At 43.1% G+C, this 27,118-nt stretch overlaps 1 protein-coding gene across 2 annotated transcripts in view; it reads right to left on the bottom strand.

Annotated features, from left to right (window-relative positions):
- MYLK4 (myosin light chain kinase family member 4) overlaps positions 1-27,118 on the bottom strand; it is a 137,862-nt gene that overhangs the window by 27,088 nt on the left and 83,656 nt on the right. Inside the window, exons 1-2 of one of the 2 annotated variants that reach the window (XM_048507122.1) lie at positions 15,819-16,596; positions 254-320 (exon numbers count right to left, since the gene is read on the bottom strand). In XM_048507122.1, coding sequence (XP_048363079.1) covers positions 254-320; positions 15,819-16,466 — 715 coding nt within the window. In that variant the 5' untranslated portion in view covers positions 16,467-16,596. Of the gene's footprint in view, positions 1-253; positions 321-15,818; positions 16,597-27,118 lie in introns of those variants that run through there. The other variant, XM_048507123.1, reaches the window with a different exon arrangement.

The following is a 27,118-nucleotide window of genomic DNA, read 5'->3' as shown; positions in this document are numbered from 1 at the left end:
AACCTGCACCTAGGCTATGGCAGCAGATAATCAACTGGGTCAAATATAGCACTGCCTCAACGATTTAAACATTGTTTGGGCAATATTTTAATTGGTAAGTAAACTGGCTGATCTGATTACAAGAATAAACTTCAGAAGCGCTGGCAGGAGAGTTGTTTGGTGATACGATGAAGCAAAGGTGTAAACTTTGGCGCAGATCCCCACGGGCAAGATGCCAAGGCTTTAGATTTCAAAAAAGAGTAAAACGTCTAACCTGACGAATCAGGTGGTTTCTTCTTTTTCGTCAGTTTTGTTCCCTTTGTAGTTAAATATGATTTCTCCTGTATAGGAAAAGCAAGAAAACACAATCAACCCTTAATTCACATTTAATTATCTGTGAACTTTGCAATTTTGTCAGAAAGTCCCAGATTTTTTTTCCAATCAAAATGCAGCTGCAACAGCATCTGTCATCAATTTCTACTTCCATCGCCATTTATTGGAATTCTATGATTATGCAGCAACGTAGCACTGATGTATCTATTTTAACTGCCCATCCTCCTTCAGAGGCTCATTCTGCACATGCAGAATAATGCACTTTCAAACTGCTTTCAGTGCTCTTTGAAGCTGTGCGGAATAGCAAAATCCACTTGCAAACAGTTGTGAAAGTGGTTTGAAAATGCATTATTTTGCATGTGCGGAAGGGGCCAGAGACAGCATTCATGGTCCTTCCCTTGCAAAAAAAATCTTATTTTTTAAAAAGGAAGGCTTGCAAAGACTATCATGAACTGTGGTGTAAGCCTGGTTTAAATGTGTTTGAGGACCTTACTCATAATTGTACTGCCCGCTGTGTGCCTCATCAAAACCAAAGTCTGTCTGGTTCCTTCTTGCTTGTTTGGACAATTGTGTCATGCAAAGTTGCAGTTTTGTTCAAGCAATACCAAACCAGAAGCCAATTTGACGTATAACATTTCACTGGCAAGGGGATGGTTTCCTTGGCAAAGTAATCTCATGAGCTGGTTGCAAACTTTCCTGCATGGGTTCTTTATATTTTGTAAAGGGGGTAATTTTATTTCGCGATGACCCAGGCTTACAAGGAAGATGAAATGGGGTTGAATTCTATCTACATTTCAATCGTCCCCTGTGAGAATAACAGCACTAGAAAACACAAACACTATAAATTCACCACCGCTGAAGAACTGAAGATTGTTGTGAGTCTTTTTGTGGACAAAAATCCAAAGACTTACAAGGCAATCCAGATGGCGGGGCTGAAACCACCCAGAAAGCAGCATGACCCTGGCACTGACATAAGGAGAGTTTGGATTTATATTCCCCCCTTCCTCTCCTGCAGGAGACTCAAAGGGGCTGACAATCTCCTTGCCCTTCCCCCCTCACAACAAACACCCTGTGAGGTAGGTGGGGCTGAGAGAGCTCCGAGAAGCTGTGACTAGCCCAAGGTCACCCAGCTGGCGTGTGTGGGAGTGCCCAGGCTAATCTGAATTCCCCAGATAAACCTCCACAGCTCAGACGGCAGAGCTGGGAATCAGTCAGTCAGTTTTATTACGGCCATTAGGCCAGCAAAAAAAAAGAGAAGAGAAGAACAGGGAAAAGAGAGAACAATAAACAAAGGAAAATCGAATTTGTACAGAAATCCATGGTATAAGTCTATACACAAAAAATATCATCAGCTTGTAGCATTATTACGGTCACCATCATGTGATCTGGCTCTTGATCCTAACATGATTCTTCGCTTGTTATGTGCCAGCATACAAAATTCAGCTACCTGCTGAGATATAAAAGAAACTCGGTCTTCCAGTAACATTCTCACAAGGACTGAATTGGAATTAACTATAGTTACATTTCTGTACTGAATGAACAGTGGGTGAATTAAAGCCTCCCTTTCCCCTTTAAGGAGTTCACAATGCAATAGAATATGTAATGCAGAGTCCACTTCCCCTAGAGCTGGGAATCAAACCCGGTTCCTCCAGATTAGATACACGAGCTCTTAACCTCCTACGCCACTGCTGCTCTCTTACACTGGTGCTGGGGGGCTGTACATGAGCACATCACCTAGGCGCCAATGCAGCTGTAACAGCAGCACTCTTCTGGCACAGGAACATGTGCCAGTGTTAAAGAGGGCGTTCTTGTGGGCAGGGTCACCTTTAGTCAGCTTCCTGAATCCTTTCAGACTAGGGATGCCCCCTTTTATTTGTTTGTTCGTCTGTTTATAAACCACCCTCCTCCGCTGGGCTCAGGGCTGTGTACAACAGTAGGATACAATAGAATAATGTTAAAAATCATCGCATGAAAACCCCTACACATTCATGTGCTCTTAAAATTGCATCAAAATCTGACATTGAAATTCCTCACAACCAAAAACTTCTTAAAGTCACGTAACCCAAAACTATAATTTAGATAGATGGCAGCACCCTCCTCCTCCCACCTCAACCCTGTGCCCACAGGAGGCCAGGATGGAATTAGGGGCATTGCTCTTCTCAGATCCATCTTGTAAGTGCCGCAGTGCCTTGGTTTCCTTAGGGAGCCTGTTCCACCAAGTAGGGGCCAGGGCCGTGAAAGCCCTGGCCCTTGTAGAGCCCAGCCGGATTTCTCTTGGGCTGCGGATCCTAAGCAGGTTCTCTTCTGAGGAGCAGCGGGACCAGGTGGGGCAATAAGGGGAGATGCGATCCCTCAGATATGCAGGCCTGAGGCCGCTAATGGCCTTAAAGGTAAGAACCAATACCTTGAACATGACCCAGTACTCGATCAGCAGCCAGTGTAGTTGGCAGTCCCAGTCCCAGCTAGATGCTCCAGTAAGGAGCCTGGTTGCTGCATGTTGTACAAACTTTAATTTCCAGATCAGGGACAAGGGTAGGCCAGCATACAGTGAGTTACAATAGTCTAGTCGAGAGGTGTCTGTTGCGTGAATCACTGTGGCCAAGTCAGAGCGGGAGCGATACGGGGCCAGTTGCCGTGCCTGCCGCAGATGACAGAAGGCTGTCTGGGCCGTCCGAGTGACCTGGGCCTCCAGTGATAGTTCTGGATACAGGATCACTCCTAGGCTTTTGGCTGACGAAGTTAGCTTCAGAACCTTGCTGTTTAGCATAGACAGGTCAAAGTCCATTGGATATTTCCCCCGGCCCAGCCACAGGATCTCCGTCTTAGTAGGATTTAACTTCAGCCGGCTCCACTCAACCAACCAGCCACAGCATCCAAACAACACAGGAGAGCTCTAGGGGCCGAAGGCGGGTGACCCTCCATCGTGAACATGAGCTGGGTATCATCCACATATTGATGACCCTGCAGCCCAAAACTCCATCCAGACTCACCAGGGGGCACATGTAGATGCGATGCATCAGAGAGAGGATCGCCCCCTGTGGCACCCACAAGCTATGGGATGGCACCTGGAGTTCTCTCCCCCCAACGCTACCTGCAGTCCCCAGTCTCGGAGGAATGAGGACAGCCAATCTAAGGCTGAACCTCGTACACCAATATCGGCGAGGCGGTGGACCAGAAGGTCATGATCTACTACATCGAACTCTGCGGTGAAATCTAGTAACTTCAGAAGCACCAAGCCACCTCAGTCCAAGTGCAACAGGGTATTTGTTGTGGGGGATTTGCCAGCGTGAACCTATGTCAGCAAAATTTCACTAGGGAAAGGGGAGCATCAATGATTGCTTGCTCGCCGCCATGCAGCTCTCTGAAGTTGGTACAACAACCCCACCCCCAATTGCATTGTTAGTTGATCACATACCTAACTACTGTACTATTCAAGTGAGCTTTATTAGAGATCAGGAACCACATATTATTTATTACTTCAAATGTACGGTTGAAACTCTCATTGTTCTTTTGATTTCCGAACTCCAGCGTTTCAGCTCTCCTTTTCCCTGTGCCCCCATTTCACTTCTAGCTGACTATCTTTTAATGTTTCCAATCTCTGTCATAGTATTTTCTCCTGTTAGGCAAATCAGCCAATGAACAACATATGAACTACCTTACCATTTGGCACCCATGTAAGTATTCTGTTTGTGTTCACTGTTCACATACAAACTATATGAGAACATGTGCTGAGGTATTCTCACAACCATACACACATTTATTATGAATACTAGCACTAAAGCCCATTTTAAATTAAAATAAAATTGCCTCAAGAAGGCGGGGAGGGGACCACCCCTCTTCCTCTTCCGTCCAAGAGAGTAGCCCATATTTGTTTGGGGTGGGGGAAGCTTCTGGGTTGGGGGAATGTGGGCAGGGACGGGATAGAGCGCCATGAGTCCCGCACACCCATTGGCTGGGGTTTCGTTGTTGAACATTCCATCCCTTAGGCAATTATGCAGAATAATCCAGATTCAGATTTGCTAGTGTCTGGGTAAAAAAGCGGACCAAATGTGTATTCAAACATTCACAGACTCCTCAGAAATTGGAATATTTATGAACATTCTGAACATGTCAGCAGTTAAGCTAATGACTGGGAGTGAAGTAAATTTGGAAATTTATAGCTTTTTATAATCAGTTTAAGTATTCGAGCCCTGCTGTCAGATTTCAATTAGATACATACTGTTGATAGAGAAGCATTAAAAACTGTATTAAAATGAACCAGTATAATTTACTGTCATTGACTGATGACACATTTATCAGGGTTCTGTATATGTAAAGTCAAGCCTAGCGCTACCTTTTTGATAGTATACAATGTTAGAGTGACATCTAGAGGGCTGCATTTAAAATGGTCAAAATATGAATCCCAGACAGAAGCATCTAGCATTTGATCTCATGTGTGAATGCACAAATCATTAAAAGAAAAACCCCCTAAAAAGATAAGATGAAGTTACCAGCTACTAGGACTACAATCCTACACATAGACAATGTTGAACACAGTGTGACAAACTCTCAAGTAAACATGTGTACAATACAATACAATACAATACAATACAATACAATACAATACAATACAATACAATAAACCTTTATTGGCATAACTATAAGCAGTTATACATTCCAGCGTCAAAGTTCATTTATGAAAAGGATAATGTGGATTAGAAATTAAACAATTAGTTCAATTTTAAAACAAACAGTTTATAAAACAAAAGGTATAATTCAGTTAAGATTAAGATCCAAGTTTAACAAATTTCTAGCAGATCCCGAGTCTCAGCATATTTACTAAAAAGGTGTAATGTTCCTCATGATCTATCTAAGGTGGTATATAAAAATTAATATTACAGAGTAATTGCATTTTAATATAGAAATTGCGATGGATAACAGCAAACTCCTTAAATCCACATTCTGCAATGTAACAGGGGTACCAAAAGATGAAAAATATTCCACATTTAGATATGGTTTTATATTTATTTGAAGACTGCTAAGTAAACATGTGTAGTACTGATTTGCCAATTTCCAAGATTGCACTCCTAAGCATGCACACTCTGAAGAAAACCATAGACTTATGGAATATCTACTTCCAAGTAAGCATAGCTAAGATTAGACTTTATATAACTATTATGGCATCTTCTTAAAAAGAATACAGTGTGTGGAAATTCTTGCATCAGCTAAAAGCTATTTATTTAACTATTGCCAAGTAAGTGCTTTTCAGCGTTCCAAAAGGACTGCAATTTCACCATCGCAAGGGCAAAATCTATTTTAATTCTTTAATGCCATTTTTTAAAACAGATTTCATATCTTTTCATTATGACAAGATGGTAAGAAGCAGATGGAACCCTGTCAGAGACAGGACATATTTTCCCACATCTTTTAATCTCTGCATGTACAGAACCCATAGAAGAGGTCAAAGCAGTTATGCCAAAGGAAACAAGTTGTGCCCTAAATTTCTGGATCTCGATAATCTGACAGCATCTTTTTCCATGCATACTTTCTCAGGTTTATGATCAGGCAATAACATCAGGCAGAAAATACCACTAGTTGGCTTCTCTTATGTTCTTAAGGATGCTAGATTAGCCCCTGAAAGAATCAGGGCTTCGTTCATACTAAACTGTAAAGCTCTGGGATTATTTCTAGCATGGTATTCATTTGTGCTCCTCTCTGTCAATGCCCATGGAGACAGTGGACAATTAAATAAGCAATTACCTTTCTTTTGGTATGTAAGACTTTCCAAGTATTTTTTTTTGCTATCGTACTTTGCTTTGTTTTTTCATGGTCCTTATTAGCCTGATTTTAATTTTTCATGACTTCTTAGTCATACATAAAAATGGCAGTCAATATAGAAAACCCATGGTGTTTGTTCATGGACAACCTCTTTGGCTGAATGAAGCCGGTGCCTCTCTTTGGTTGAATGAAGCTGGGAGCAGCAGTGGCATAGTGGTTAAGAGCAGGTGAACTCTAATATGGAGAACTGGGTTTGACTCCCCCCTCTGCCTCTTGAGCTGTGGAGGCTTAGCTGGGGAACTAGATTAGTCTGTGCACTCCAACACACACCAGCTGGGCAGTGGCATAGCACCAAGGGGTGGGGGTGCACGATGCACCGGGCATGTGTCAGGGCAGGGGTATTCTAGGGGTGTTACAGGGTGTGGCGGGGGGTTCTGGGGTGGGGGCGGGCGGGGGCAGGCAGGCAGGCAGGCAGGCGGGGTGTGGCAGGGGCGCAGGGCACATGCATGCCACAGGCGCAGTTCCCCCTCACTCCGGCCCTGCAGCTGGGTGACCTTGGGTGAATTGCAGCTCTTCAGAGCTCTCTCAGCTCCACCCACCTCACAGGGTGTTTGTTGTGGGGGATGGGCAAGGGAAAGGAGATTGTAAGCCCCTTTGAGTCTCCTTACAGGAGAGAAGGGGTGTGTGTAAAAATTTTAACTCTTCTTCTTACTTCTTTGCATTGCTCAGAAGCTGTTCTCTGGATGCTTAACATGTCTGTACCATTCTGTTTGGGGTCACTGAAGTGGAAACACAGCAGCATTCTCCATCTTACTAACAGTGCCCTGAATTTGCAATTATCAAAGTAGTCAGTAGCTTTGGTGTATACTGATTTGTTGGTTTCAATTTCAAATCAGTGGGAAGACAGATAGTTCTCATCTAATGAGGTTGGTACTATATCAGCCGTTTCCTTAAGTTTTCTAAATCCTTTCTCAGTAACATTATGGGTTACCTGAAGTCTGTCATTCACTTGAAGTGGATGGATGTTGCTTCAGATTATAGAGTTGACATTCGATGTGTTTGAATGTGCAACTCAGCCTTTGTTCTTCACACACGGAAGGTGAAAGGTAGAACTTATTTCTGGGCTGCAAGACATCAAGCAAGGGGTGGGGTGGGGTTGTCACTAGGGTTGGAGATTCAGACAGTCCGAATCTGGATTTTGACCGAATCACCTATGATTCGGATTTGGGCATACAAATCATTTTATGCCCCCAAAAACCCGAATCCGAATTTTACCGAATTTTTTTGGTATCGACCAACCCTAGTTGCCACATAATAGAAGACTACTCTACAATAGTATTCTGACATTAAAAGATATCATGCCAGGAGTCAGTTAAACTAGGGTTTTTTTTAAAAAAAAATTGAGGAGTATTCAATAATGTGACCATTACCTGCAGTCTGAAGTGGTACAGTCCTGACACAAGTTTACTCGTCTGCTATTGTGAGAACTGGACCTTAGTCCCACAGGATCAAATATTTTCTTCTAACAACCACTTTCTCTCAAGTGTCCAGATCTGCCAGATCTGGCAGCTTTGGGGCAGGTGGCATTCAAAGGAGAAAGGGTGTCACACGATACTGAACAGGGTCTTCTTTCTCTGAAGCCTCGAGCTGTTCCTCCCAGAACATAATATTTGCCTAAATTCTTGCTGGGTCAATGTGTTCTCGGAGCAGTCAAGGCCAGAGAGTTGCCTCTAATTCTGCTCGCACAATTTCCTTTTCCAACTGACCTGATGCTTGGGTGAGATTCTTTGAAGGCAGGTGTGATTTTAAAAAGCAGGAATTAGACATGGAGGCGTCGTTGGACATAAATATCGTATTTTAGTCGCAATTTGAAATTCAGTCCAAAATTAACTTCGTCATTTTATGAACACCTGACTCCTCGTTGAAAGGGGGGGGGAGTATTTGAATTCCTTCATTATGCACCACTAGGACACCTGGCCAAGTCTCCAACATCCCACTTTCATTTTTTTTAATTCACCTAATAAAACCCTTTGATTTTCCTTGCGGCTGCCAGAAGTTCTATAATGACCGTTTTCAGGAAGCCGCTTCAGGCTTCTGCCCCTTTATCATCCCATCAGGTTGAACCAGGTGCCAAATAGAACTGTTCTGTGGCTTTGGTTCAATTGCACTTAACAAGTCATAATATAGGGAAATTTGCATTTGCAAATACCACATTGCCTGTGCATGAGTGCTTCTACCGGAGCTGCTCCCCGTGATTTATTAGGATCACATATCTCGCTTCTGTGTCAGGCCCATTAATAGTTGTGGTTCAGTTACCTGATCTCCATGATGATATCAAGCACTTCAGTGTGTCATTCCCAGGCAAAGTAACATCTTGGATTTTGATATATAAGCATCAACATAGAGCGCACACGGACTTTGCACATGCACGCTTTCCTGGGAGCAGGCCAGGTTCCACTGTACTAAAGCGTTGATACACTGATTTTATCACTTTTTACATCAGAGAGAACTTGATTAAAAAATGTAAGGGCGGCGGAAATACTGCATTTCTCTTTCAAGTTTGTTCCTGCTTTGGGTGACTTTTGGCTGTGCTTATACAGTCCATTCATTTCAATGTATATGATGTACACCCTGAGAAAATCCACGATCAGTATAACAACAGATAAAACAGCAGAAGACGGCTAATACATCATTTTCATGGAATCTTTTAAGATGTTCAGAATACATTTTTCAATTTTCTGCTTAAAATTCTTATGTTTTCTGAACTGTTTAAATCTATTGCAGTGTTATATAGTCCTTTTCTTATAGTTTCTGCAGTTGTCTAACACAAGACTAGCATGAACAGCACAAAGCTTCACAAGAAAGCAATACACACTGCATGAACAGTGTTTGGAACAACTTCAGTTGCACTTAATTCTGATATCGAAGCCGTCTTTTAAACTCAGCAGTGATGTACATCTCTTCAGGATTAACTAGGGCCCCTTCCGCACACACAAAATAATGCGTTTTCAAATCACTTTCACAACTGTTTGCAAGTGGATTTTGCCATTCCGCACAGCTTCAAAGAGCACTGAAAGCAGTTTGAAAGTGCATTATTCTGCATGTGCGGAATGAGCCTAAGTCTCCAGGCTGAAAATGGTGATACTAAAGGTTGATTACACCACTCTTACAAATTTGCAGCTTATTGTGTTAAAAATCAGATCATTCAGCACTCTTTCAATTGAGGTGATCTCAGGAGGTATTAAAGCTTTGCTTATGTTTTGTAGTGGCTCATGTTATCCCTTTCAGCAGCAATTATCAAATGTGAACATGCAGATACAAAGTATTCCCAAGTTAATTTTTTTTTTGCCATAGATTCTTGCACGTATCAGCAAAAGGTCCAAATTCAACACTCTGAAACATTTGCTGCAAATATAGGGTAAGATATAACTGAATATATTGCGCACTGAGCCAAGTGAGGAATGGGGTAAGGGAAAGGCTAGACATGGATTCTTTTGCTCTCAACCACAGAAAAGAGGGTTACGTGCATCTTGTGTTTTCTCTTTCAGGGCTCTCCCCAGCAGAAGCGTACTGGGGGTAAACGGCGCCCAGAGACAAATTGTCTCCGGGATGCCCCCAAGTCTCCATCCCCCACTGCCGGTGCCCTCAACCCCACCCATGTCACCAGTCAGGGGGGAAGGAAGGGAGGGGGAGTCCAGGGTGGGGTTGAGGGTGCTTGGAGGCAGCAGGACTCGTCGTTTTTGCATGCCTTGACTGACACGAAGGGGGTTGAGGCACGTGAAAAAGACAAGGCAGCAGGACTTCCTGGTCATGTGGGGGGCGATTTTGCACCCCCCATGTGACCAGAAGAGTGGCGCCCGGGGACAAGGGGTACCCCTTGTCCCTAGGTAGATACGCCACTGCTCCCCAGTCTTCCTCTACCTGTTACCTATAGCTTCCCAGTCCCACCCATCTCCTGACCCCTTTGCTGACTGCCCCCCCCTCCTGCACTTCCTGATTTTCCTGCAGGTCAATACTAATGAGTAGACAGTTGTTCACAAGGAAGTCACCCTCCTGATCCTGGCACTATGGAAAGATAATTGCCATGCCCACAGATAGGTTACCACGCCCCTTTCTATCTCTGGAGCCTTTGGCAAGGTGGGAGTTCCATCAAAAGCCTCACACATATTTATCATTCATTGACTGTAGCATTAAGACACAGCTTGACTATGACCACAAAGACGGCATTTTTAAAAAATTACTTGTCAACCCAAATCAATTCTTTTCAATAGAAACCGTTTGCATGGAAAAGTAATTAAATGATGAACATAGATGCATTAATTGTTCCTTACAGAACATTTCTTACACACACATCAAATCGAGGGATAATTTCTACAGTCTGGATAATCTGTATAAATTATCTATTAATCGGGAATATTTCTGGTTGCTGATCTTGTCCATTGATGTAATACTGATAGGAAACCACATTGGCAGGTGACTTACGGGGCCAGAGATGAAGGAGTGAAGAGGGTCCAGGAGAATGTATGAAGTACACATGATTCTAACTATGGATGTGGCCAAAGTTTGCTATTACTTGGTCAGGAAAATAAATTTCTCCATCTAATAGCATTTGGGTACATTTCAGAATGAGTGCAATTCCCCCAGGAAGTTTCAAAATGTAAACTAACAGTCCTATCCAGATTGGCCTGGTGGGCGGGCCTGACCTCGCCAAAGGGCTTCCATGTGGTATGGGGAGCCCCAAAAGAAAAAACCCAAAACTGTCCCCAAGAATCCCCCATAGGCAGAGGTGGGATCCAGCAGGTTCTCACCAGTTCCCGAGAGTGGGTTATTAATTATTTGTGTGTGCCGAGAGGGGGTTACTAATTGGGTCTGCTTTTTCCGTTAGAAATCCCATTAGGTCAAAAAATCATAAAGTTCTGTTGTTTCCTATGTGGCTGGTTAGCGAAGGTAGAAAACGGGATCATTCTCCCTGTTGGGCTGTTTTAAAAACATGTTTTAGCAATATGCTAAAGTTCCTTGTTCAAGGAAAGTATCCTTCTTTTGATTTCTAGAAACAAAATTAAGTATTTGAAAGTATTAAGTATTTGACAGGCAGTCAATTAGAGGAGAAGTAGCTGTTTCTGTTGGGAGTAGATGATAGGACTTGCTATAATGAGTTTAAATTATGGGCAGAAAGATAACAGCTGGAAATTAGAGACTTTTTTTACAGTAAGAGTTTTTTACAGTAACAGAGAAATTATTAATGCCCCGCCCCCGGAATGCCCAGCCACGCCCTGTTGTGCCCCGCCCAGCCCCATTGGCACTACGCCACTGTTTGAATCCCACCACCATGGGAACCTGTTACTAAAATTTTTGGATCCCACCACTATCCATAGGGGATAACGGAGGTATACTGGCTCCACAAACACATGGCAGTGAAAGCCAACAAAGGTCAGTTCCGCCCCTGGCCCACCCCCAGAACACCCCTGGCATGCCTAGAAATGGACTGTGGCTTCCAGGTTGGACAACACAGTGCCAACCTGCCCTGGTAAGTTGCCCCTCCACTGGCGCATTTGGCCCTTGTGCCGGTGGGGTGGGCACCCACCCTGGCGCAAGCCTGTGGCAGCTCCACAGATGGGTCCTCCCCCTCTGGGTTGGGCTGTCAGGGTTGGATCCAGATAAAACAGGCCATTTTCAATTAATTCACCTTCTGCTGTGAACATTCCTCTTATCATTTCTCAAGGACTCGTATCCCCCAGGAATAGCATTTCATGAAGATCGGGAGGCTTCAGAGGGGAAGAAGGAGGTTGGAAAGTTTAATTCCACTGATGGAGAATTTAGTCAGATTTAAGCATAAGGAACCGTGAGAAATGTAGTTTTCTAAGGTGTCAGAGAATTCAGCAATGCAAAATAGAGTTGCCATCTTCCTGGAGAAACAAATGTTCTGTCCTTTTGATAGACGCTTAACAGGGTATTATTTACCCAGAGATGTTAACTTATTTGCCTTCATGCAGCTTCAGCTACCACCTCCAGCACATTAAGCCTTTGTTAAATAGACTGGGCCTTCATCTCATCAGATCTCAGAAGCTAAACAAGGCCGAGCTTGGCAGGTATTTGGACGGGAAACATACCGATGTGTGGGGTTGGATTTTTCCAGCTTTTCTTAGAATTTCCAGGTCTTTTAAACCTGAACCTGGAAAATACCACGGGTGGGGGGGGGGGGGACACATCCCCTAGTGATGGCTCAGGTCTAGCTCAGGTGTTAGGCACAGGGCAAGGCCCCGTCCTCAGAGCTAAGGCTCTGTCCGGTTACTAAAATAACCATCCACAAACTTCTTCAATGTTTAGAGTTTTATTGTTTCAATTCTGCGCAGAAGAGGGAACTCTCCTCTGTTAGCAACAGGGAGGAGGTTCAAAGGGGCTGTTGCTTGTGTAACATAATTTATACCCTCTTACAAACATCCCTCCTTGTCTTTTAACTATTGGCTAGATTTGGAATACGTACACATTGCCATTTGAATCTTCCACTCCTCTCTAGGGCCCACCTCGCTTTCTACAGTTGGGCGTGTATTTTCTATGTCATCTCGGCCCATTCAGAGGTCTCGGTTGCTATAGTACTTTGCCCTTATCTGTGTTTTTCTGTACGCTTATCTTCCTGGTGAGAGGCTGTCCTTAAATTCCACAGCATGTGTATCAGACTTTACTGAAAAGTGCAGAAATCTCCCCCCCCCTTCTTCTAAGCAAAGCCTCTCTACTAATAAAATTACAGTTTTTTGTTTAACTAACAGCATCTTACTGATCTTTTATAAATTACCTCTAATATACTTTATATGATTAAATATATGGCTTAAAACATTATAAACTATATGTTCATATCACAGGAAAACGAGCAGGCAGATTGAAAGTTAGCTTTGTTTGGTAGCGTGGTAGTTTCGCTCTGGGAAAGCACTACCTGTAGAATACTGAGGAAACTGAGGGGAAGGTTTATAGTTCAAAATGAGCCTAGATCCCAAAAATCTTAGGAGGCTGTGTGTGTTCCCTTAGTAGGAAAAAAGGAGCTTGCCGCAATTTCATAGTCTTTGAGATCACATCCAGCCACATTACTGGGGGGGAGGGGGGTGTTGAAAAAAAAGATCCTTTGAATTTCCAATACCACTACTGCCCCTGCCAAAAGTGAATTCCCCTCAAAACGTGATCCTCAGTGAAACTTATCTGCTTTGCATCTTCATGCCCGTCTCCTCAAATAAGAACGGAGGTGTTTTTGTGCCTCAAAACAGAATATATAGGAAAAAAAACAGAAATAAGCAGCAGCAACATTGTAGATGTCTCGAACGGTGATTTGGTTTGGAACAGGGCTAGTCGTTTTTCAGTAGTTCTTTCCGAAAACCATGTGTGTTTTTCTCTCCCAGTAGAGTGGATGATGAGATTCTAATTGCCCAATTGTACTCAGAACAACAGTAAATACAAGGCCCAACATGACAGGCAGCTCCAGCAAAAGAAACAGAGATCCCAGGTGTAAGGTATTACCCGGAGTTCAGCTCAGCCCTTGTTGAAAAGAACTTGAGTTACAGCCTGGTTTTACTTTACAGAATACAGATGTACATTGAGTAAATCCAGCTGTGGTTTACCAGACTGAGACAGTGGTTTTTTTAAGGATAGTTAGACTGACCCTGGATTCTGTTAAAATGCAGCCTTTATCTTATGGTGTCTGTGTGAGAGAAGTTTTTTTAAAAACAGATTGTAAAAGGTATATCTTTATTTGCTGGGTTCTGCAACGTACAAAGCATTAGGGCGGCTGAGGAAAAGGAAGGGAGCCGAGCCCTGTTTGGTCACCAACAAGCCTACGCTTTTCAAATGAAATACTAATATGCACGTCATAAAACTAGAAGTAATACACAACACAAAGGTTTATTTGCATAGAGAAACAGACCCGCTTTCATACCCTCAAAAGGGTTCGTAGCTTTCCGCTGTTTCATTCTTTTTGACAGCACGTTACTTTGCCATGTGGTTATCACTATTTTAAAGGGGTCCCTGCAGAGCCATCGAGCTTATATGGGGAATCCTTGGCCTGGATTTCTGTAAGGAATCACTTTGCAACATGTCATCTTGTTCTGCTGGCTATCTCTCCTCACAGACCACATTGGCCTTTATTGAATTACATGTGTTTACTCCAGCATGGTTTGTCTAACAGGAAAGTGGGGCTTTTTAAGGACTGTGATTTTCAAAAGAACCTAGACTCAACCGCTGGACGTTCCACATAAATGTGGGACACTTGAAATGACAGTGGAAAGTGGGGGGCTGACTAAGAGAGACAGGAAGTCCCCCATTCAAACCTCACATCAGCTGCAAACTAACTTTGGCAAGTCTCAGTCCTCTGATCGCACGTGAACATGATAGTGCTCGACTGGGCTGTCGGGATTATTGAGATAATGAATGTAAAGAGACTGGAACTTTGGGAATCACTTTGAACTTTTAAGATGAGCTCTAGAAACGCCAAGTGTTATTATGGCAATTGCTTCTCAATTCAAGCAGTTTCATTTTAGTTAATATTAGTGATGGGTTGGTTACCTCCCCACTCCTTCCATTTCAGTTATCTGGGTGCCTATGAAAATTGTCCAAAACCCTCTGAAAGGCCTTGAGACCTTAGCATATTCCTAATTATATCATTAAGTTAAAACTGGAGGGCGGGAAGGAGATCCACCCACCGCTAACTAATCTATACCTGCATCTGCACTAAAATGTCTTGTTAGGTCAGTAGTAGAACCCTGTTCCTAATTTCCTCAGTCCCTCAATCCCGCAATGTTCCTTTTACATTTTACATAATAAAATCATTTCATTTGTAAACAAATTGAAGGCAAAGGGGGACTTGTGGAAATTTAAATAAAAATTGCTAGTTACTATGATAAAATGCCTAAGAAGTTTTTTTTTAAAGTATGATATGATAGTCTTAAAAATATTCAGGGACTCACAAATTGGAAGAGATTCATTGTATTTGTTTTTATAAGAATTTGGGGATTGGGGAAATTAGGAACAGGATTTTATTGTGTTATTTCATCATTGAAAAGAATCTGCATTTCTCATCAGCAGACTTGTGTTTTTCATGAAATATTGCCTGTTTTACTTCTTTTTTTAACTTTGTGGTTAAATTATGGTGCATTTTATTTTACTTCGTCTATATTAGGGGTGGCCAACCTGTGGTGCTCCAGATGTTCATGGACTACAATTCCCATCAGCCTCTGCCAGCATGGCCAATTGGCTGATGGGAATTGTAGTCCATGAACATCAGGCACAGTATAGGTTGGCCACTCCTGATCTATATCATCTATATCAGGGGTAGGGAACCTGCGGCTCTCCAGATGTTCAGGAACTACAATTCCCATCAGCCCCTACCAGCATGGCCAATTGGCCATGCTGACAGAGGCTGATGGGAATTGTAGTTCCTGAACATCTGGAGAGCTGCAGGTTCCCTACCCCTGATCTATATCTACATCTTGCTTTTCACCCCAATGGGGACCCAAAAGGCATACATCATTCTCCTCTCCTCTGTGCTATCCTCACAACAACCTTAGAAGGTAGGTTAGGCTGAGAGTGACTGACCCAAGGTCACCTAGCAAGCAAGGTCACCCAGCTTATGCTACTTCCAATTCAGTCCACAACATTTCAAGTGTAAAGCTAAATGATATGCAACAGATAACAACAAAACAACTTTTGCTAAATGCAAAGCAGAGAGAAAAAGAAAGGTAGGCTTGGAATTGCAACTTTGGGCTCACCTTTTCATTTCTTTTGCTGAACAAAGGGTCCTTCTTGTCGGAAAACATCTGCATCCTGAAAAGATTGCTTGCTTTATCTTTTCTCAAGTAGCCACCTATTCTAAGGAGCTTATGAGGAAGTTCATCTCTGTGTATTAGACTGCTGATTTTAGAAGTCTTCAACTTCTCTACGAAATAGCTGACAAGCTTCTCTACCCCTAGCACAACTTGTTCCAGCCCATCTAACTTTTTTGTTTGTTGCTCGGTATTCTTGCTCATGTCTGCCAGTTTGTTGTTAATATCTACGCACAGCATCTTCACGTCAAAATTACTTAGATTTTCGGCTGTTGTAGCGGTGGGTCCCGAGCCTCTTCCGTCCCCCTTCAAATTCTCAATCTTCTTTTCCATGCAGAAGATTTCCTGAGAAACACAGTCCAGCTTCTGAAGAACGCAGTCTTGCACGGTCAGTATCTTGTCTATTTTCTGGCCCAAAGAAGCAAACTTCAAATCCAACCCACTCACATCTTCAGGGCAGCTAACCGGGTTGTCTGCTGAATGGGCAGCTTCGAAGGCTTCTTCTTCAGTAGAAGGACGCTGGTTTTGCAAAGCATTTGGGTCAAATATTTTGGCCAAAGAGTTGACCACTGACTTTTTGCTGGAGGTACTCATTATGCCAGCTTACCCAGATGCGCAGATGCCATATAGAAATAACATCCTCAGAAGCTTTTTATCAGTTTCCACGGGAGTGGAAGCAAGGTCCATAGGTTTGAGATATAACCAGGAAGAAAAACAACCAGATCTCTTCTTGAGAAGAAAGCAGGTACGAAAGAAAACGAAGGTCCCGGCAGACCTGTGCTGGGGATCCTAAATGGACTCACAGTTGGTGACGTTGGGCCTGGGGGGAGGGTAGAGCTATTTGCACCCATGTGGAATTTGACAGCCGAAAGGCTATAGGACATTTGAGAAGTGCCAGGAGCCAGAAACACTTTGGCAGGGGCATTGCTGATTGTCAGAAATATGCATCTGGTATCCAAGTGGATCCTTCATCTGAATAAACTAGGAACCCAGGAGGGAGAAGCTAATTTTGGGTGCTTAGAATTCTTATTGCGTAAGGCAAACCAAGCAGACTAAAGTGCCAGCTGCTTCAAGAAACTTGTGTTTTTTTTTGCTGTGGTGTATCAGTTATTCATGATGTTTAGACATTCCTCTGCATAAAGCTTACAGGTCCACTGTGAGTTTTTTGAACCTCTAATTTACCACCATTAATTAAAACAGTGCGGAAAAAAATGGTTTGTTTTATAGCTGTTGTTCCTTTCTCAACATGACAGCTCAACATGACAGCTGTACAAAACAATCACTTGTAACCAATACCAAATGGTTACACTATAATGCGATAACTATATAATTGCAGCGATGAAAAGAATCTGCTGTAACAGTGGATAGTTTGGCTCCCTGCTGCTGGCAACTCATAGTCCTGTATAGCAACGACCTCAATAAGAAATGAACAAACTTCATAAACACACGTACATTGTTTGCTGCAGACAGTTGATGTTAAAAAAAAAAAAAAGTTATCATTCTGCCCACATTGGTTATAGCTGCTGCATATAAAATAGCCGTTAAAACATCTTGTTGCCTTGAAAACCGTTGAGTGTGTACAGAAACTTAGAAATGGCTTGGCTAGGCTCTGATTCAAAACCTCTGACATGCACATAATTCCGCTGTCATAAAGGTGAGTGTGGGAGTCAGTCTGTGTGTACATTGGAACGAGAAGTCTTTCCCATTCATTAGGAACAGAGGGGCAGCCGTGTAAATGCTCCTGAGCTGGACTTAAATGGAGAGGCTGCCGCATGCCAAGGAACCCAATATGCCTAGGGAGGTCTCTGTCACACACCTTTTCAGCTGCATCAACTGAATTTGGGGGGAGGGGGTGCCCACTTGTGTCCCATGACAAACTCAAACACGAGAGCTAGGGGGGGGGAAATCGCATCCGTTTAGAAATCATGACCAGTAAATACACCATAGATCTATTAGGTGAATGCCCTAAAACAGTTCTGCCAAACTGTTTCCTAACTCTGTCCTGACCCATTCAGGAAGTTCCCATCTGCCACTGCAAAGAAGGATCCAGATGGAACACTGATAGATGTACAAAAACCACAAGAAGGGACAGGAAAGATGGGATGATTGAAGGCATCATGTTGGTTCTTGTTCAGAGAGATGGGCCTCCAAATATGCAGCTAAGAAGCATTTGAAGAGGAGGAGGAAGAGGAGGAGGAGTGTTTTTTTTATACCCTGCTTTCCCCCATCTTTAGCAGTCTCAAAGCGGCTTACAACTCCTTTTCCTTCCTCTCCTCACAACAGACTCCTTGTGAGGTAGGTGGGGCTGAGAGAGTTCCAAGAGAATTCAGTTCTGTGTTAACTTTACTCATTTTGAATGACCAACATTATGATTTGGGGTGTTACTTCCAACCTTTCCACAACAGGACTGCCATGCTACCTTCAGAGATGCAGTTGGAATCTGGAGGTGCAAACTGAACAGTCCACAGCATTTAAGTTCCATTTCAGCCCTGTTGACCCGGAATAAAAGATGTCGGATGCTTGGGACTACTGAAACTGCACCTCCCAGCTATGTCATCATAAGAAGACTCCTGGGTACAGGACTTCACAGTAGCAATTCAGAAATGGGACTGGGGTTCGTAGGAGGATCCATCTAATTTGGATAATTCGGCATCCATCGTATGACTGGATGTCCAGAAATAAATTCCACTTTCAGTGGCTTTACTCATAGATAACTATGGATGTTAAAGTCTCGGAGTTTCAAATGTTCCCGCCCATATTATTACCCCACTGAAACTGAAACTGAAATCAAAGCTGCCTGCCTGGACCACCTTGGTTGGGCCCTAATTCCATCTTGGGCCCTGCCTATCTTCTTTCTTTCTTTCTTTCTTTCTTTCTTTCTTTCTTTCTTTCTTTCTTTCTTTCTTTCTTTCTTTCTTTCTTTCTTTCTTTCTTTCTTTCTTTCTTTCTTCTTTTTTTTCCTTTGGCCTTAGATCGGGCGCCTGTGTATGTGTGTATATGTGTTATACAATCTTGCTGTTTTAATTATTCATTATTAATTGCTGCTGAGTTTTAATGGGTTATTTTTATGTTGTATTAATTTGCTGGTGAAACAGCCATGTTGTGAGCCGCCTCTAGCCCTTCGGGGATGAGGCGGCCTATAAATGTCATTAAATAAATAAATAAATAAATAAATAAATAAATAAATAAATAAATAAATTACGGTATCTGATATTTGTGTTGCAATTATTTTATTGATTGCTTCCCATATATAAAAGATTGCCTGAAAACCAGCACAACATTGGAGTGATATTGATTAGGACCTTTTCTCCTAACATACTAAGGTTTTTGTTGTTGTTTACTTCAGTTGCTGGGAGTTAACTTAAATGGGCGAACATTCAAAATGGTATCTTCTATGGCACAGGTGTCAAACTCGCGGCCCTCCAGATGTTGTGGACTACAGTTCCCATCATCCCCTGCCAGCATCACGCTGGCAGGGGATGATGGGAACTGTAGTCCATAACATCTGGAGGGCCGCGAGTTTGACACCTATGTTCTACGGGCAACCAGAAGTGCTACAATCTGCTCAGCTGCCTCGGGCTGCCATGATTTAATTATGCTGCATGTATTGAGTGGGCCATAAATGCATCTCCAAGAAGTGTTCTACGGAGCTCTTCTCAATAGACCTCTGTCTACATTACAATTTTGTTTTGACAGAGCAGCCCAGAATGAAAAGTTTCCTTGCTCTGTGGCTATTTCTGCCTAGCCGTGACCCTGCATTAAGATCTCTTCTGCACAGAACAGACATCTGTAAGATTTAACACACAAACACAGCTAGCAGGGCATTTCCTACATTGATTTAAATAGCTTTGATTTAAAAGCAGGAAACTGGAAGAGGGAACAAGCCAGAGTTTAGGGATCCCTATTTCATGGAAAGAATAATACACCAGGCATCCCTGAAAAGACCATGACAGCCAAAAGCCTAGAAGTTGCAACAAAAAAGAGTTATGTTCAAAACGTTTAGGGATTTTCAGAGTGCGTCTGCTAAAAGGATAGCTAAATCCTCCTGACACTTGGACATCTGCAAAAGCCCCGATTTGCTAGCCACAAAGCTCCAGGAGAGGTGTTTGCGCCATCTGTAAAACAACCCAGTTCACAGAAGCATTTATCTCTGAGGTATCTGTGTGGTTCACAAATGGCGCCAGGGCAGAAGGGTCACGCATGATTCCAACACTGTGTTTTCTTCCCCACTTTTGAATGCTAAAGGTCAGCCATAAGTCAATGGTCGTGACGGAAGACAGTCCCTGTGGTGGATTGCTCAGCAGGGAGAGAAGTCCCTCTGGAGAGCCACTGATGATCAGGATTTTACAGACATCTTTCCTGCTCCCTGCTTCTAAGTTGGGACAATTACAAAATAAATGTGCGGCGCCAGTCATCTGTTATATTGGTCAAAGTGTGCTGCCAGTAAATTTGTTGTCTTGCATGCTAGGCGCTGGATAAATGAGACTGAGGCACTCACCTGTATTCTTACCAGTTGACTGGTTGGTCATCTGCACACTTTTTTTGCATGCCATCTAATAGAATTTTCCTCCATAAATAAGATCAAATAGGGGGTTAAATGAAAGGATTTCAGCAAAAACAGGTGGGAGAAGCAATGTCACCCAAGTCTTGCTGCACTGTGTGATTTAAAGGTATGTGTCAGTATCCAGCATTTGGCCTAGGGTAAGGTGACCAGATGGTCACCTTTCTGAACCGGGACAGGGGTAGGCGGCGCATGCAGGGGTAGGTGTGCGCATGCAGCCGCAGGAGCGCACGGCCTTCTGGGGCGTGCCGTTTCCCGCCCTGTGACAGGACGGGAAATGGCAAGCCCCAGAAGGCCGTGCTCCTGCGGCCGCACACGCGGGAGGCTGCCGCACTGCCTTGCGCCCCAGAAGGCAGTGCGGCAGCCTCCCAAAAATCAGGACAATTTCACTAACCCGCAGGACGCGGGACAAATTGTTTGAAGGCGGGACTGTTCCGCCAAAAGCGGGACGTCTGGTCAGCCTGGCCTAGGGCAAAGTGTCCCCATTACTTCATTTACTGCTGATCAGAGCAACAATGGCTAACGCTAGGACTAATTTCATGGTGTGGAATCTGTCATATGTTTTAGTAATTACAGAATAAGCCTTGCATTTATGAAAGGGGGAAGATAGAGACAATTATATGATAAATGTCTAAGAGACAAAGCTTACACTTCTTACTAACAGGGCAATCCTAAAGACCATTTCCTTGGACTACACTGGATAGATCTGAGTAGGATTCAGAGTAAATCCTCTCAACTCTCACCATTACAGTCCTAAAAAGAGTTACGCTCTTCTAAGTCCATCGAAATCAACAGCTTTAGAATGGCATTATCGTGTATCAGATTGCACTGTATTTCACCTGTAACTATGGTTCACTCAAAGGTTGCCTGTGGGGGACCTTTTGCAGTCTCAGTCTATTTGTCTCAGTTTGATTTGGAAAAGACCCACCAAGTATCTGATCTCAAAGTGGCTGCCACGAGGTCCAAAAGTACACTGACTCATTCGTCTTCTCTTTCACCACTTTCGTAAAGCAGAAAGAGATTACAGTAGTTTGTTGTGACAACAGTTAGAATTTTGAGACACAGTCTTACACTTCTCCACGTGAGTGGCTGACTCTTCTGGTGAGCTGAATCTGTTTCCGTGCTCCCGCACATGAAGACTGTTGATCTTGGGCTAGTCACAATTCATTCAGAACTCTCTGAGCCCCACCTAGAGTTTGTAAGCCACCTCACCGGAGAGAAAGGTGGGGTATAAATCCAAACAACAACAGCAACAACAACAACTCCTCTTCTTGTTTTTCTTGTCCTTCTAGGAGGTTAAGAGCTCGTGTATCTAATCTGGAGGAATCGGGTTTGATTCCCAGCTCTGCCACCTAAGCTGTGGAGGCTTATCTGGGGAATTCAGATTAGTCCGTGCACTCCAACACATGCCAGCTGGGTGACCTTGGGCTAGTCACAATTCTTCTGAGCACTCTCAGCTTCACCTACCTCACAGGGTGTTTGTTGTGAGGGGGGAAGGGAAAGGAGTTTGTAAGCCCCTTTGATTCTCCTGCAGGAGAGAAAGGGGGGATATAAATCCAAACTCCTCCTCCTCCTCCTCCTCCTCCTCCTCCTCCTCCTCCTCTTCTTCTTCTTCTTCTTCTTCTTCATCACCACCTCCTCTTCCTCCTCCTCCTCCTCCTCCTCCTCCTCCAGAACTTTGTGCTAAAACATTGCAGGAGAAAGGAACCAAATCTACTCCAGTAAAGAATTTATTTTCCACCTGAATGAAATACATTCTTTTATTCTTTTAAAATTCAAGGAGAACCAACCATCATAATAAGCTTCTGTGTTTGACGATTTCTTGGCCTGGTTCTTCTTACCAAATGCAGCTTTTCACCTAAGAAGTTCTTTGCCTCACTTGAAATTCCAACCATTCTTTCCAGAGCTATTTCTGTCAATAAAGAATTGTAGCATAAATGGAGCATTTGTGTATTCTAGACCTGACATCCTGAACCTTTACAAGACTGTGGGTATCTTTGGAATTCTGACATAGCATCGTGGGCGGAGCCACAAAATGGCTGTTGCAGGAGGTGGAGTCCCAGGTTAACTTTACTTATTCAGTGAAGATTCCTGTGTTGTCAGTTGCTGCCAAAGTAACATTTTAAAATACCAGCACAGTCAATCAACTCTCCAGTGGGCAATCAGAAGCTTGCTGGGCCAAAGCACTGACTGAACTTACCCACTTTCTAAAAACTCTCGGCAGACACCAGAAAAGGAGCTGACAGGCGCCATGTCACAATGTACTGTGATTCTGCTATGACTGACTTGCAGTCTTTAGCAAACATGTCAAAAACTGAAGTCAGTATACAATGCAACATGCAAATGCTGTGGGCTGACAGCATTAAGTTCCTACTGCTTCTGAGAAAATTATCATGAACTCAATAGCGCATCCAGAAACCACAGCAATAATCTTTGACTGTCACAATGGTACTTTCCATCCAGACACTTTAAAATATTTGGAAGCAGGAAATAAAACATTTCCTCCATGGAGTTCTGCAGTGTTCTCACCCCAAACATTGTATTTGCAGCCTCCAAATGTTTTAAATGAATGCCCTTTTAAAATGATTCTTCAGCTGAAATGTTTTTAAGATGATTTCATTTGCCTGTGCGGTTTTTTAAAGGCATTTCCCATGCCGCTCTGAAGTTTCCAGACATCCTCTTTGGCGCCATTTTCTCAGCTCATGCCCCTAGCCTGTTCTTCCTGCAGGTTTTTCCTGTTTTTTCCCTGCAGGGTTGTTGTTGTTGTTTAGGGGGCAGGCAAGGAGGGCTGCTTAGCAAAGAATGAACTACTACAGCAGCCCTGCTGTAAAGCATAGAAGCAATTCAGATCTTCAGAGGATGCCAGCCACACATGCAGGCGAAACGTCCGGAGAGAATGCTGCTAGAACACGGCCATACAGCCCGGAAACCACACAGCACCCAAATAGAAGCAATGTTATCGAACAAAAAGAGAGAAAAGGGGAGGAATCATAAAATGGCAACCAGGAATCATTTCTAGGGGGTGGTGCAGACGCACACTGTGGTAAAGGGAGGAGAGAACTGAACATGTTTTACGAACGTTTTCAAGGATTTGTGCAAAAATCCCTGACTCGCAGTCAAGAATTTCCACCGGTGTATAATGTCATACGCTGAACAACCTTTGGGTTTATCACTGTAAATTTCCAGATTATTAGTTTCGTTGCTTACTGCCTTGAGCCAGTATTTTGTGAAAGCACCGAACAGAAATCCCTCTTCCACAATCTTGCTTTTATTTGTTGATTTAACACTTCTGACTGGTTACTTCAGAGTGCTTATTTGCTGAAGGCTCAGCCCGAATGTCTTATTATTTATGGCCACTGGCATCAAACATGACAAACAGGAATTCTAGTAGAAAGGTTTCAGTAGCGGAGCCCAGTCCTCACCTCTTCTGGCTACAATCCACACATTGGAAGATGCTGTCATTCAATATTGCCTCTCTACTTTATCACCAATGAACCAAACATCACGGTAGGCCGTAAGTTGACTCTCTTTTTCTGTTTAACCACTTTCTGGTTAAAAAAAACCCAAAAACAAAACACCTGTCTTGACTTTTCAGTATGTGCAGCACGTTGCCTCATCTTGTACATATATAATACTATGGACACATTTATACTGCAAACATCTCAATCTTATGCCAATTTTATTGTCCAAGCTTCCCCAGAGAGTCTTATGAATTATACTTTGGTGAGGAGGATATGGACATTTTGCATTTTAAAGATTCCTGGCTCAGCAACTTCCAAGGGTCTCTGCAGTAAAAAAAAGAAACCTGAGCAGTAAGCTAGTTGAAATCTACTGCGTCCATTGAACATCATAAACCAGCATCCTTTCAACATAACTTTAAATTTAATATGATACACAATTATTTTCCCCTTCCAACTTGCCACTCGTTTTCAGTGAAATGTTCCACCCTGTTCTTCAGCTACCTTATCCTGTTTCCATTTTTATCCACTTAAAAATATTTTATCCTGCTTTTGGAGACATCCACATGAGTATAAAAAGAAGCAAACCTCCTTAGTTTGGCCTCCTTAGTTTGGCCTCCTTAGACTTATTTTGTTCACAACTTCTTGGATCTAGATAAACCAAGTGTCGGTAATACAGCTGCTTGATATGTCATGGATATCTGACACTATGCCAAAGGTATAGTAGCTATTGATATGAATGGTGTAGTTAATGCTGATAAACAAGTAGTCAGACCCTCTCTCCACTGGTTACCTGAACAAACCTGTCTCTTTTGCAATCACCTTACTCATAGCCCTAATCAGTGGCACAGGTTATTAACAGTACCATCAAAATCTGCAGGTTTTGTTCATGATTCTAGTACAATGCCTTCTTCAATTGTATATTTATATATTTATTAAGGCATTTCTATATTACCCAATAGTGGCATCAAGAAAGTTCCAAAGTACAAGACCATCTGTTTAATGCCAAATCCAAATCCAAATCCAAATCCAAAACCTTTATTAGGCATAAAACCAGTGCCAAGAATTTCAAATACAATAAAAAGATCATTATTGCTCAACTTGCAGTACACAGAGTAAAAATATAGCAGCAGCTTCAGAGATTTCAACATTAGAGTTATTTAGAAGCTTAGCCATTTTTATTTTATCAGAAAGGAGGTTTAATGTTTTATGCTGTTTTTATACTGTTGTTGTTCACTGCCCTGAACTCTTCAGGGGAAAGTGGGATACAAATGAAAAAATAAAAATAAAATAAAAATTAAGCAATACATTTAAATAAACTAAACTGCCTCCTCTCTAAACACATGCCGGACAGGTCCTGATTTACTTAGCGCAGCCTACAAGCTGCTAAGGGCCAAGAGCCTATCAGCTCACTCCTTTAGCCCCACCCAGGTTTAAGTACCTGCAAAGAGAGGAGAAAACAAACTTATCCAAGATGGCATTGAACTGCTGCTGGCAAGATCTTCCCTACTTCTTCCCCCTTCACTAACAAATATATATCTTTTTAAAGCCAGACAATGGCAGAGGGGTTTGCAGCAAACTAAAAACCATTAATTGTATTGTCGAGGAAGAAACAATGCACTACTCAATTACAGTTGTCTTTCAGTAGAGAAATCCCACTTCTGAGCTGACTTTAGCTGCAAAATTCATTTAGGCAAGTGTAAAAAGAGAAGTCACAGAGGTGGCAAGAGAGTGGATGGTGGGGATCAGAACGTATCCTCTGCTCTTGTACACATGTTGGAGTAGATATGGCCAAACCAGAAGGCAGCCTTCTACCTCAGTTGCAAATGTGCTGGCTGATAGCAGTGCTTCCTTTCCCTGTGCATGGATACAGTCAGACATGCCACAGCACTGACTGCTGGTGTTAGGCCTGAATAGAGTACATAAAAAACCTCCCCTGTACCTGTGTATGGCCAAAGAAGTGGTGAGCGAGCTGCCTTTATGAACAATTTGTCTGCCATTAGTGATATTAGAATTGAGATACCCTTGATAAGCATCCAGCGAACTCTAAAGTCCCCTAAGTAGTACCCAGCTTGAAGAGCACCAGTGGCGTAGCGCCCACAGGGCCGGGGGGCGCAGCGCCCCAGGCGGAGCAGCAGCAGAGGAGTGACCGAGCTGTCAAGGGGGTGGGGCGGAGACGGGCGACACCGTGGCAGAAGCGCAGGGTGCGCATGCACCCCGGGCGCAATTTCCCCTCAGTCTGCCTCTGAAGAGCACCGCATTAAAGGAAAGATGCTATCCAAAAATATACCATGATATTCAAGGGAAAATATAGATCGTGGATGGCAAAATTAGAAAGTCATCTTAGCTTTCAAAAGAAAAACTGTCACAGAACTACAAGAGATATCAACATATTAGCTAAAATCTGTTTACTGCAAATGCATTTTGGAATCCCTGACTGTGACAGTTAAAATCATTGCATAATAGCTGAAAGTGACATGCTGTGTCTTATGTGATATATGAGTGTAGCGTCCATAGAGTTGTCCCCAAAAGGTTGTCTGGAACTCCATTCAGCCTCCTCCTACTCTGTCCAAAGGAAATGGCAAAAGTTTACAGCATGCAGAGAGAGAGGTTATTTTGACCCTAAACTCAATGAGGCAGAGATAGGGAATTTACAGCATCAGTGTGGATTCAATTCGCAATGATTCTACCACCTGTTAATCAATTACAAATCCTGACCTCCTTTACGATATGCTAACTGGCAATATGGGTGTTCTGCAAATCTCGTTGGTGATCAATCATTGTAGGACATGTAATGTTCAATTATTATCTTGTGTCTGGTGGAATCTTTTGTTCTGATTTTCTCCATAAGGTGATTGCAAAAAAAAAAAAAAAGAAATAGCTACCGCAGCGATGAGCAGGCAAGCGGCATTCTTTCTCTCCAACGTTCATGAGACCTACACTGGCTCTTCCACAGGCAAATACAACACAAGTTAATAATGTAAGGGAACTCCTCCATAAAAGCAATTCACTTGTTCTCAGCTTCTCATTTCTTCTTTAAAATACAATGGCCCTTTCCCCACTTACCTTTGTCCAAGGGTTGCTGCGCGCAATTCCCAGCACGCACAATTCCTGGCGTGCGCCCTGGCTTCCCCATGACCCCGCGCAGGGTCATCAAAAGGTGCCATTTCAAAAGGCGCCAGGAATTACGCACGCTGAGGGGGCGCGAGAGAGGCAGTGTCGGGGCG

This window comes from Sphaerodactylus townsendi, linkage group LG09 (assembly GCF_021028975.2).
Source record: "Sphaerodactylus townsendi isolate TG3544 linkage group LG09, MPM_Stown_v2.3, whole genome shotgun sequence".
Taxonomy (NCBI): Eukaryota; Metazoa; Chordata; class Lepidosauria; order Squamata; family Sphaerodactylidae; genus Sphaerodactylus; species Sphaerodactylus townsendi.
Note: the sequence above shows the minus strand (reverse complement) of the source record. Positions and strands in the feature narration are given on the sequence as shown.